The sequence below is a fragment of the Carica papaya genome, chromosome 5 (assembly GCF_054855325.1).
Source record: "Carica papaya isolate Zhongbai chromosome 5, ASM5485532v1, whole genome shotgun sequence".
NCBI lineage: Eukaryota > Viridiplantae > Streptophyta > Magnoliopsida > Brassicales > Caricaceae > Carica > Carica papaya.
Window position 1 is genome coordinate 5,655,392 of NC_142313.1, and position 13,732 is coordinate 5,669,123.

The 13,732-nt window shown below is 34.8% G+C and overlaps 3 protein-coding genes across 3 annotated transcripts; all 3 read right to left on the reverse strand.

Annotated features, from left to right (window-relative positions):
• Positions 1–2,417: 2,417 nt before the first annotated feature.
• AHG11 (Pentatricopeptide repeat (PPR-like) superfamily protein) lies at positions 2,418–4,244 on the reverse strand. Its single transcript, XM_022048691.2, has one exon. It carries the CDS (start codon positions 4,233–4,235, stop codon positions 2,445–2,447), a length of 1,791 nt encoding a protein of 596 aa, XP_021904383.2. The 5' UTR covers positions 4,236–4,244; the 3' UTR covers positions 2,418–2,444.
• Positions 4,245–4,792: 548 nt separating this feature from the next.
• LOC148253694 (uncharacterized) lies at positions 4,793–5,140 on the reverse strand. Its single transcript, XM_088219841.1, has one exon. The coding sequence runs from the start codon at positions 5,138–5,140 to the stop codon at positions 4,793–4,795; it is 348 nt and encodes a 115-aa protein (XP_088075967.1).
• A 1,683-nt stretch (positions 5,141–6,823) lies between these two features.
• On the reverse strand, positions 6,824–10,201 carry LOC110824851 (zinc finger CCCH domain-containing protein 48-like). The gene is made up of 7 exons (XM_088220139.1): positions 8,980–10,201; positions 8,520–8,705; positions 8,295–8,396; positions 7,871–8,017; positions 7,383–7,562; positions 7,150–7,247; positions 6,824–7,070 (listed from the first exon to the last, which is right to left on the reverse strand). Exons 1-7 carry the CDS (start codon positions 9,385–9,387, stop codon positions 6,896–6,898), a joined length of 1,296 nt encoding a protein of 431 aa, XP_088076265.1. The 5' UTR covers positions 9,388–10,201; the 3' UTR covers positions 6,824–6,895.
• Between the last annotated feature and the right edge of the window lie 3,531 nt (positions 10,202–13,732).

Genomic DNA, 13,732 nt, shown 5'->3' on the forward strand with positions numbered 1-13,732 from the left:
AAAAGGACGGTGATTACAGTGGTGTAAAAATTGCATCGAAAGGGAACTGGAAAGGGCCTCATCGGAGGCAAAAATCGAGGGAAGCCGCGGCGGCGCAACTGGACTTCGGCGGTGTTTTTCGATCGATTGGCTGGTAGTTTGGCTCCGATTTGACCATAGGCGAATTTAGCATCGAAAAACGAGTCAAGGGGAGAAAATTTATGTTGTTTGACGGTCGAAAAACCCTCCGGTGCGGCGGCGGGTGGCGGCGGCCGGCTCCTCCGGTGAGGGTACTGGCGGCTAGGGTTTGGGGTCGGGTGTGGGTGAGGTTATTTATAATCTTCCCCTTTTAATCTCAGCCGTCCATCACGATTTAATCTAGACCGTCCGATCGTGATTAAAATGGGAATCAATCTGGACCTTCCATCGCAATGCGATCTGGGCCGTCCGTGTGTGATTCGATCTGGGCCGTCCGCACGCGTGAGATCTGGGTCGTTCGATCGCGTGCACGCGGATCGCCCACGTGGCTTCGTCCCGCATAGCTTCCTTGCCACGCGGCGTGTTCTGGTTGGCCGAGGCTGCTGACTGGGCTGCTGACGTGGCACAACTTTCCTAAATTGCGTTTTAACCCCCCAGTTTCTGATTTTCTTTTCAAAAACACCCCCATAATCCAAATTTTCACCCCTTTTTCCCAAAATCAATTTCAATTAAATCCCAAAAATAATTTTACCCTATTTTATCATTATTTTTATTTTTATTTTTATTAAATTAAATTAAAACCTTATAACTTAAATATTGAAAAATTAAACTAAAATTCTAATATAAATTAAAATAAATTAAAAAATAAAAATAATGAAAATTTGGGTGTTACAGTGGATATATGTATGAAAGGCTCATCGGATACCCTGGGAAAGGGTGTACGGACCCGATGCATAAGAAAAATTCTACCTTGAACATTCCCTCAATCGAATAGGACTAAGAAGTTCCATATCGAAAAGGGTTGGGATGTATAGATCATCCTCATAACAGATAGGGTATTGAGACGGTTGTATGTTTGGCGTCCATTACCGGACGGGATATAGGGACGGCCGATTAATTAATAAATTGGGTATTGGGTCCATGCGTAAGGCTATCCCTATGGACCCCCAGATGTACTGGTAAACGGGTAAGAAGATAAATTTATTGTTATTGTTCATTTAAATATGTAAGAAAATGCTATCCTGATTATTGTTTTCATATGTCAGTTTTGGAAACTCATAAAGATAAATATGAAAATAACAGTTTTTATGTTAAATGAATTTATTTAAAATGAGATAGTGATTCCATTGGTTATTTTATGATTTTTAGCAATTTTTTATTTTTCGTATCGATGTAAAGTGTGATATTTTTACTGAATTAGTGTAACTCATCCCCTTTATTTAACCATTTTAGATCAGCAAGACCAATACTCAAATTCTGTGCAGCAAGAAATGTGTGAATAAAAAGTAACTCCCACATTCTATCAGAGTTGTCCAGTAAAGATTAACTCTATAGGAATTTTAGTTGTGTTTTCTTTTCATTTATTTATTTTGTTATTGAGAACTCTTTAAAAGAAACATTCACATAACCTTATAGACATTCCGAATTAATGTAGAAGAAATGTAAACTCTAAATTCTTAATTACTTCTGCTTACAATTCTTAAATTCAATATTTCTATTTTTTTAAATTTTGAGCCTTTGCACTATATATATATATATATCCTAATGAATAACTTTTGTAGTGGGATGGGAAGAAGTCACTGTAGAATGTAAAGTAGACATATATATAGATAATGTATATTTTTAGTTTAAAAGTTTTGACATCATTAACATTCTAAAGTTAACTTAAATTTTATTTTTGTCTAAGATATTTATAATGGATATTAACACATTATCTTTATTTTTATCTTAAAAAATTAAAAAAATTATGTAGGATTTACTTTTTATATATTTAATTAAATATATTTATAAATATTAAATATTTAATTCAACACAATTGGAAATACAAATATAACTATTTAAAATAAAATATAATATTGTGGTTGTAATTCAGTGAGGAGGCATATATACATACGTCTTTATATATCATGTAGAATATTTTGGAAAAGGATGACTATGTATTTCACAATTCTATTTTATTTAATTTTGTAAATTGAAGAAAAACAAAAAAGCTCTCCTTTTCATGCCATCATTATCAATTATTAATGTTGTCATTTTTGCAGCATATTCTTCTTTTCTTCTAGCCATTTATTCTTCTTTTCTCATAAAAAAAAATATTTATTGTAATAGAAATTCAAGACTCCACAACAAATCACTCTATCCATTCTTCAAAATTCTTCCGGGTACCTAAAATATATAGCAATTTTCAAATATATTACTTATATATATACATATGTTAGAGATAACAGCAAATTATGGGCTTAATGGGTAAAGTTAGTTTTCATTTATCATAATCTAAGATAATTTGAATTACAAGGTTTATCAACAGCTGAATATCTACAATCAATCTCAAGAACACTACAACCAGCTTCTTTCTTTGCTCCATTCCTCATCATCAACCTCTTAATTTTCTCCACATCTTTCCATCTTTTCTCTGCAGCATACAAATTCCTCAACAGAACATAATTCCCACCATTTTCAGGCTCTGTACTCACTATCTCATTCAGCATCCTCTCAACCCTCACAACATCATTTGAGTACCCACATGCAGATAGAAAAGAACTCATAATTATTCCATTTGCCATGCAAGGCATGTTTCTGATCAAATTCTCAGCTTCTTCCAAACACCCGGCTCTTCCTAATAGATCGATCATGCACCCGTAATGCTCAATTTGTGGTTCAACTCCCAACTCCACCATTTCTTTAAACCACCTCCTCCCTTCCTCCACCAAGCCACCATGGCTACAAGCAGATAACACAGCTAACATGGTTATGTCATTAGGCTTAACTCCTTCAGATCGCATCTCCATGAATACCTCCAGCGCCTTCTTGGCATGTCCATTGACTGCATATCCTTTTATCAGAGCATTCCAAGAAGCTATTTCTTTTCCTCTCATCTTGTCGTAAACTCTTCTCGCTTTTGTGACTTCTCCACATTTTGCATACATATCAATAAGTGCAGTGCAAACTTTGGTTTCTCTGTCAAGCTTTTTCCCCCTGACAAAATTATGAACCCATTCACCCAAATCCAGAGCACCCAAATCAGCAATAGCCGGCAAAACGCTTAAGATAGTAACCATGTCTGGTTCAAGTGATTTGCTTGATTGCATCTCATGAAACAAGCTCAGAGCTTCATGGGGTTGCTTATTCTTGCAGTACCCACCAATCATTGTATTCCAAGAAAATAGATTCTTATCCGGCATGACATCAAACAACGATTTAGCAGAACCAACATCACCATTGTTGCAAAAGCCATAGATCATACTCGTCCAAGAAATCACATTTCTATCGGGCATCTCAGAAAACAAACTGCGAGCCGAACTCATATCACCCGACTTGACATAACCATCAATCATGGCATTATATATTACAGTGTCCTTTGCGTCGGGCATTTCGTCAAAAAGCTTCCGCGCATTAATCATATCCCCGGACCTCGCATACCCACAGATGAGAGCGGTCCACGAAACTTGGCTTCTTTCATGCATTTCGTCGAACACTTTCCTTGCCATGATCGTTTTTCCAAGCTTCACATACATGTCAACCAAAGCCGTTGAAACATACAAATCCAAGCAAAACCCAGATTTTATAACATGATCATGTATCTCTAAACTTTCCCAAGCAGCAAGACTCACACCACAAGAGTTTGCCACCACAGTAAACGTAAAACTATCAGGAAAAAACTGTGTATTCGCTCTAAGATCTCGATATAATGTGAATAACTCAGAAAATTGGCGCGTCGTCAGGTAGGCTTTGATCATGGAGTTACAGAGAAAGGTGTCGTCTCTTTGAGACCTATGATCGAAGACCCGACGGGCGTAGATTATACCGGGAAGAGGCTCAGATTTGCCGGCGACGGAGGTGACGGAAGTGCAGGCCACAAGGAATCTGGTTAAGAGGTTAACATTGGCTTCAATGGCGTTTCTAAGCATGAAAGCGTGGATTTGCAGGAGAGAGGTTCTTGTGTTGATTGTTTGGAGAAGAGCGAGACATTTTCTTTCTATTGGGCGCCAAATCCATTGTTGTTGAGCCCCTGACATGGCAGCTACATACACTTTCTCTCGCCTGTAAATGGTGATCATTGAATAAAATGACACCTTTTTAATTTACTATTACTTTTTCACTATACATTATGTTACTATATGAGTTATTATTATTTTTTATTAATTAATTTTAACATAGTTTCAAAATTCATTAATATTTGGTCCGATTAAAATTTAAAAAAAAATAATAATTTATCATATGTAAATGACATCTATTGATACATGATTTGCAGTTAATGTAAAGAATTATTATTTGAAAATTCTTGTCTTGAGTAACTTGATATTAAAAATTTTGTTAAAATTGTTTGTTTGAAAATATTTTAAAAAATTAATTATAGATTTTTCTTTCCCTAAGAAACAATATCATTACTAAATTTATATAAGATAAAAAAAATAAATTATAAGTTTTTTTTTTTTTAATGTTATTTAACTAAAATCGAATATATATATATATATATATGGGCAGGAGTTTCATTCATTAATTAACCCAAACGAAAACATATACATGATAACCACAATTACAGAATGCCAATATGAAGGTTGAAGAAAATATAGTTACACACACACATATATGTGTATATATAAGTTGGAATGAACTAAGGTGGGGGAGTAATCTTGATAAGCAATCCAGGAAGAACGTCATCAGGATCATGAATATGAGGATTGTTTTCAACTATGAATGGATCTCCGCACTTTTCGCTTATGCCATTTAGGGTTTCTCCTTCTCCAACTTCATATATCTCCTCGCATATTAATCTTCCTCCTCCTCCTTCCTTCTTACTGTAATCTTCAACCTCCGATACTTCCGTATCATCATGATGATCAGATGGCACTTCCTCCAAACAGTTAATTAGCAAAAACAGCGCCACCAGCACCGCCACGCAATACCACGAAGCTATGTGGACTGCCGATGCTCTCGGGACTTTGCAGGCCGTGGCGGCCATGATCGGAGAATCAGAAAGAAAGAGATAGATGCAGAGGAGTCTGGATTTTCTTCTATATATGTATGTATTGTTTGTATAGAAGTTGGTGGCACGAGTATGGCGTGAGGTTTATATTAGTGAGCAAGCGAGCTTAACGAAGGGAACGGGACACGATACTCTAACGTAAATCACTCAGCTATCTCACTTTCTCCTTTATGTTCACACATGTATTTACATATACATATATATATATATATGTACTTTTTTGTATATACAGTATTTATGAAAAATGCTTAATTCAAATATTTAAGAAAATCATGATTGAATATCTTAATTAATTTGAAATCTTTGGTAAGATATATATTATATAAGAATATCCAATGGCTTAATTATCAAATCTACCCTCAAGATTTATCCATCTTTTGTCCGCATTAATCACAATTAAGTCTTAATTTTCATCCAAGGTTTTAGTTTAATTTATATTTGTTCCCAATTAACAACTGGTTCAAGAAGATAGATACCCCCATAAAAACATCTATATTTTATATTCCAGAATTATATATATATATATATAGACTTTTTTATGTGAATAAAAATTATATAAAAATAAAAAAATATGAAATTTTAAGTGATTAAAATTTCATATAATATATAATTTTAGAGTTTGCAGTAATTTACTGAAAATTAATAATAAATAACAATACACAATAAATTTACTTTTATTTTTAAAATTTTTTAAAAATAATTTTATTATGTATATTACCGTAGTAGATAGATCTACATAACTATTATCTTCTTACCTTTAGTTTAACTAAATCTTTATCATGTCTTATAAACGGGTTATAATTTTATAAATTAATTATACAATTTATAAATTATAAGTTAATTAAAATTTGAATTTTATTTTTATATTTAAAAATGTTAACTATTATATATATTATGAGAATTACTATATTTAAAAATTATAGAAAGTATAATTTTTAATTACTTTATAACTAAATATATTGTTATATCTTAAAAATTTAAATGGATAATTATTATATATGTTATATGTTAATTTTTTTTATATATTTAAATATTATTATAACTTAAAAAATCACCTTGCTACTAGAATTATTAAACCTAAGGCTGTCATACATATTTCACAAAAATAAATACGAATACTATTACAGTAATAATAGAAAATTTGTCTTCAAAATGTGTTAAAGACTAAATAGAACTCTCGTTACAATTCTTATAATATATATACACTTCATAAAGAAGTTAATTAATCAATATTCAATTGAACCATAAATATATATACATTAATACTTCTTATTAAGAATGACATGGTTGTACAAGTTAAAATGGTGGAAAGAACTTCAAATAAGATATATATATATATATATATATATATATACAATCAATAGAGTAATTATCCCTAAAAAAATTGACATTGAAAAAAGTAATTAATGCATATACTTCTTATGTAGGTATACACAAATACGTAAACTATAGATACAATTAATAAAATAAATATCTCTCCAAAAATTACAAATGAAAAGCATGGAATTTTATGAACTGGAAAAATATAATTTTTGAATAAGGAATTTAATTGAAAGCTAGTTTATTTGCTTTCTAGTCTATGACATGATACCTCACGAATTAAAAAACATAATTATATTTTAAATAATATAATCTCTTATTAATGATAAGAGACATGAGTAATCAATCTCAATATCTACTTCTTATTAATATTAACAACAATTACAAAGAACGTCCCATTACAAAACAATCTCATCTATGGCTTATGCATTTCTCTGACGCCTCATTCAAGAACTCAACTGTGTTTCCTGAAAGGTTCCACACGGTCAGCTTGCCGCTCCCATCTCCCATGAAAAATAGACCATCACGCCCGACCTCAATTACACGAACTTCATGTTTGGAAAATATCTTGCCCCGGACAGTGAATCTAAAAAATACAGCTGTAAATGTTACGCAAACAAAATTTTTGTTCGACATACAATCCACGAGAACTAGCTGAGACTTACGATGGCATGTCATAGACATGAACAATGTTGTCGTTAGAAGAGCAAAACAACATTGGTTTGCTTTCCAAATCATAAATCCCGCAGAGTGCAAGAATACCCTGTTTCAAACAATTATTTCATGAAATTAGTCAGAAAATAATTCTTTTAATATTTCATCCAATTATCCAGTGAAGTTCTATTAACATTTACTAAGTATCAAATATGGAACGGAAAAAGAAAAAAATTCAGAATACCTTTCCTTCGTTGTGCGTGTGGACTACTTCAAAACCACCACTTTCAGTGTTACCCCAAACTTTTAAAGTCCCATCCAATGAGCATGATAACAAGTACTGATCCCAACAAAGAAGAGATGTAACTGCCTCTTTATGCTCTTTCAATGTCGTGACACACTGCAATGTGTCAAGGTCCCAAACCTGGTTTTACATTCAAAAAAAATAAAAAAGAAACGATAAACAATCTTTGTGCAAATCAAGAAATTAGTAGAACGTCAAATGGAATAATTTGTGCGAATATCACATATCAAATCAGATAAACAAAGGCAGCTATGGAGTGGAGGCCACGTAAGGTCAGAAAACACAACGTATTTTATTTGATATTCCTAATAAAGGTTTACAAGGGAATGCCTATGCTTTCTGCGTGCATGGCAGGTATAATCGAATTAAGATATATACACCCTTGACATGAAAATAAAAAGGAAATTTTCTTAATGTCAGCAACATACCCTTATTGTACTATCCATTGATCCTGAGAACAGCCTTCGGCCTCCGACACGTAGACATACCACAGGGCCAGTATGGCCTTTCAAACAAGCAACTCTTTTAAATGGATCGGTTTCAGTATTGCCTTTCCACACCAAAATGGTTCCGTCCTGCAACACCAATGACAGGAAACTTTAAATTACCAATCTTAAGATGGAATCAGAGTCTCGAAAACCCACCAAAATGGCTCCATCCAGCGGCACCGAAAATTTTAAACAACTTTAAGATGGATTCAGAATCTTGAAAACCCAAAATGCACGGGTTTACATTTGCCAAAACAACTAGACATTAAATACTCAACTCCTAGAATTACTTTCCAACTCGGCAGAGTAGCTTCAGCTAATCACAAAAGTCAAAAAGGAATTCCATTATAAATCAAAATTTCACCTGTGATCCTGCAAAGAGCATGTCGTTGCCAACAGACATGGCATTAACTTGACCTACTGGTCCTTCCAGATTGAATTCTGCACCTGTCTGAGTGTTCCAGGCCTACAACATTACCAACAAGGACCATGAACTCAGCACTAGAAGGCACAAAACAAGATTGTAACTATAGCGCAATCACCTAAAGCTGTAATTTAATAAAGACAATATTATAATGACATAACCAACCTTGATAGCATTCGGAATGCCAACAAAAACCCATGGCCCCTCATTGATTAAAGAACCAACCTCAGCATCAAAATTAATAACTTTTGTACACTGGCCAGTATGGCAATCCCACATCCGTGCAGTACCATCCTTACTGGCTGAATAAAGGATATCAGTGCGAGAAGGAAGAGCAATCCCCTTGATAGCCTAACCACATAGCAACTTCCGCAATCAATCGCTGACTTGAAAAGGCTAATGAAAAATAAATAAACAAACATAAACGAAACATTAAACTTCAGAACATTATGTTTCTAGGAATGTTTAATCTCTGTTTGTTCAAGACAGAAACTCCGGTGAGTCAGTGCAAGGTCAACATGGCAGGAAATTATATTCGGTTCTTTTGGATCTACCTGCATGTTTCTACGCGTTAACAATGCATAAGGTATACACTACAAAGAAACGGTTAGGGCTAAAGAAGTACCTTTTTATGTCCTTCGAGCGTGGCCAACATGGCAAATCCTTGACCATGAAACCATGAGTGCAGAAAGCGGCACTTTTCCCCTTTCAGGCATTTGCCAGAGATCCAGAATTTACAGACCCTTCTTTGCGTCTTTGGAGCATTATTACATTTTGACTCACTGTCTCGGCTACTTGAAACCACTGAATTCGTACGGTCACAATTAGGCCTTTTTCTCGGTCGGTCCTCAGCTGATGCATGAGACTGCTTCGAAGTCCAAACTAATGAGTTCCTAGGGCCATTATAGGGGTTAATTCCTGGTCGATCTTCGGACAAAACTTGAGATTTTCTGGTAGCCAATTGTGTGGACCTCCCAGCATAAACAAACTTTCCCATTGTGTCTTTGCTGCCTCTTGCCTGCTTAACGTCCATGCTATAAGGAAAGATACAAAAGATCAGATGTCAAATTGAACCCAAGAACCCTTCTTGCCAAGATCTGACGCTTCTCACAATAAGACAATCGCCAATCCATTCTATATTTTGTCCAAGAAAATATACAACACTTTTCCCTATCCACTAGGAAGACAAACAGAATCAAAACCTCGATCATGAACCCTCTGCTACTTCCATTCCACATAAAAGGGTCCAAGTATTTCATAAGCAAATCCATCAAAACCCTAACATAGTCTCGCCCAAACATTAAAAAGAATCACCATAATATTATTGATCACAAACAACCAAAGGATCACTTGTGATCGAACATAAGCAGTCACTGTATATCTTCAAATTCCCCAAATAACAAGAATCGTGTTTTCCCCCGAGCTCTCGGAAATCCATCTCCTCAATTAACAGCAGATTCATCGACAGAACCTCCAAGATCGAAAAGAACCCTAAAAGAAGAATTCCGACTGACGTCCACCAAGGATAAACATAATCGAGCACAGATCTCATCACCACTATTTGAGCGGTTATATCTTCTTGGATCGCCACAGAAGTTTGAAGATAACAGTGATGAACAAGAAACCCTAAGCAAAAAGAAGAACGTTTAATTGCAGAGACGACACGCGAAGAAGAAGCAAACCTGAGTAGTAGAATGTCTAACGCGTTTGATTCAGAAGAAGGAAGACGAATCGATCAGCCGAGCACTCGAGAAGAATCGATGAGAAAAGTGGAAACACAGAAGATGGAGAAGATAATATATAAGGTGGCAGGGACTCGGTCAGCTTGGAAGAGGTTTCCTCTTTCCTTTTTTCTTTTTCTTTTTTTTCTCCTTAAGATCCAAGTAACCAAGTTAAAATTTAGTACTTTAATTTACCTTTAAATCTTAAATTTAATTAAAAATTTAATATACAGTCCTTTTATTCTATAATAGATTTTAAATAAAATATTTATTAATACATAAAAAAATATTTTATTTTTTGTCTATTTTTATTAAATAGTTTTTAGCGTCTTGTATAATTAATTTTTTTTGGGACATGACTAAAGTTATTTTTTTTACTCAGTCACGTTTTTTATTTTATAATTAATTAAATTTTTACCTTCATGAAGTTTAGATGATTTAATAAATAATAAAACATTTTCAGTTTAGTAATTTTTTTAAAAAAAATTAAGAACGGAGTTTAATTTGGAGTATTTTTTTGGTTTCGTGTATGTCTTAGAGTTTAATTATTATTCAGTGAAGTTAATTTATAAATTAATTTAATAGAAAAAAAAATTATGTAACGACTCCGGAACTCTAAACGAGATAAATTATAAATTTAGTGCGGAAGTGAAATAAATAGTTAAGAGTTTATATTCCTTATACAATAACTGAAAATACCAAATGAGGCTTACAGAAATAATCTTTCTAAAAGAACAATTAATAACCAAAGAAATAAATTAAAAGTAAACAAACTGAATGTTCTACTCGCAACCCTTTTGTGGATCGGACTCTGGATTTTGGTTCCCTTGATCTGAAATGATTAATAAAAGAATGAGCTACACTAATCATGTACGAATATCACGCTACTCATCGACACAGAAATGAAGATTGATAGAAATCATAAAAACAACTAATGGATCAAGCTCTTGTGGATCGAGCTCTGGATTCTAGTCTTCTTGATCTGAAATGGTTAATGAAAGAGTGAGCTCCACTAACCCAGTAAGAATATCATGCTACTCACCGACACAGAAATAGTTGGTAGAAATCATAAAAACAATTAATTGAACTATTAATTTAAGTAAATTCGTTTATTATAAAAATAACATAATACGTATCATAATTTCATAAACAATTAGTCGGAACAACAACCTTCCATTTTATCAGCCTACTGGTATCCATAGGGATGTTCCCACTACGCGTGAACCTTTTTTTTTTTACATTTTCAATTAACGGGGCCGTCTCCATACTCCGTCTGGTATGAGCGCCAAAAGATACCATCCCTCAGTACCCTGTCCGGTATGAGGGTGAAACGGGTTGTCCACATACCTCGTCCAGTATGAGTGTCAAATTACCAAATCTCGATACCCCGTCCGATATAAGGTAACGTTTACGGTAGGGTTCTCTATATACCTGGTCTGTCCACTATCTCTCAAGATATCCAGTAAGGATGTTATTTCATCCGTCTACTTAATCAAACAATTTTCTGTTTATCTTTAATTTCTAGTTTCCCAATTCAACCGTAATTATATAAAACAAGTAAAACATGCATCAAATGAATACAATCGCATCATAATACCAATTTTAGTATATTATTATGCATTCAAAGACTGTAAAATTAGGCAATCAGTCAGACGTAGCAAACAATAGTAAATAATCAGTTCCGACTTCCTTAGTAACATGTAATTAATTATAAATATTTTTTAAGTTTCACAAAATACCATATTATTTAAAATTAAACTTCAATTTCATAACAGGAAAAAGGTGAGGGATTCTTACTTAAATTAACGTCCGAAATGCTAAACTTTTTACTGTGCCTACTAGCGGTCCCCGGGTTCGCTGAATTTTTCTTCGGGGATTAAAACGCGCTTCAAATACCTAGAAATATCTGCAAAAATTCAAAATTAGTGTTAGAGACCCTTTTTGACCAATTCTGAAATTTCGGCATGGTAGCTCCGCCGTGTTCCGGCGATGGCACCACCGCCCGCGGCGACGGTTTGCTTCAGGTCGGCTATTTTCGATCGAATTCGGTCGATTTTGTACCAATTCATGCGAGAAAACACGTTAAGGTGCCTCGATTGGTCGAAAAAAGTTAAAAAATCGAAATTTACCGGCGGCGGGGTTCTCCGGTGCTGTGGCTCCGCTGGCTCACATTCGTAGTTGGGTGCTTTGCTTCAGTCAACCTATAGAGACGAAAACGGTGATTACAGTGGTGGAAAAATTTCACGAAACGGGACTCGAAAATGGCCTCATCAGATGCGATTTTTGTATTTTCCCTCAGCGACGTCGTCAGGCTTTGCCTGCAATTTCTAGCCAATCCGTTAGTCCTTTTGCTCTGATTTGGCCATGATGGTGTTTAAAATCAAATTTCGAGTAGAGGAGAAATTTTTTACCTCTTTTGGCGGTCGAAAGTGGCTCCAGCGCGGCGACGGCAGCGGTCGGCTTCCTTTCTGGTGACTAGGTCTTCTTCTTCGACAGGGGGGTCTGGCGGCTAAGGTTAGGGTTTGGTGTGAAAAATGATATTTATATCCGTCTCTTTTTAATATGGGTCGTCCATCGCGTTTGATCTGGATCGTCCGATCGCGATTAAATAGGGAGTGAATATGGGTCCTTCATCCGATTTGATCTAGATCGTCTAATCGCGTTTAAATAGGAAGTAGATCTAGACCGTTCGATCGTGTCTAGAGAGGGAACGGATCCGGACCGTCCGTACACGCGGGAATGAATCTGGACCATTCGATTGCAGGCACGCGGATCGTCAGCGTCCCTTGTCACTCGATGCGCTCCGGTTCGTTGAGGTTGTTGTTTGGGCGTCCTACGTTGCACAATTTTTTTAAATTATGTTTTGACCCTAGTTTTCGAATTTTCTTTCAAAAATACCCATAAAACCCAAATTTTCACTCATTCAAAATTATTTTTAATTTCATCCTCCATTTAATTTTCTTCATTTTTACAATAAATAAGAATTAAAAAATTATATTTATACACTAATTTTAATTATATTAAAATTAATTAATCAAGGATATTACAACTCTCCTCCCCTTAAAAGAAATTTAATCCATCAAATTTATCTCTCTCTCACTCAATTAAACAATCGGAAATATTAGACTCTGAAATCTGATTCTAGCTCCCATGTGGCCTCTCCCAGTGTGTGATTCTGCCATAAGACCTTAATAAAAGGAATTTTCTGGTTGCGAAGTACTCTGCTCTTTCTGTCCACAATACCGACCAGTACTTCTTTGTAGGACTGATCCTCCTGGAGTGAAAGAGGCTCGTGGGCCAAAATGTGATAGGGGTTCGGGTTGTACTTGCATAGTATGAATACGTGAAACACATTATGGACCCTAAAAAGTTCTGTAGACAGTGCCAGTCTGTAGGCGACGGTGTCAATTCTGTTTAAGCTTTCAAATTACCCAACAAATTGGGAATTTATTTTTCTCCTCTTGCCAAACCAAATGATTTCCTTGAAAGGATTGACTTTAAGGAACACTCGATCACCTTTCTCAAATTCCAAATCTCTCATCCGGGTGTCCGCATAACTTTTCTATCTACTATGAACTGTCTGAATGTTCTTTCTCATCTTGACTATTTTGGTTGTAGTCTTCTCTACGAGATTTGGGGCGAACAGTTTTCTATCAC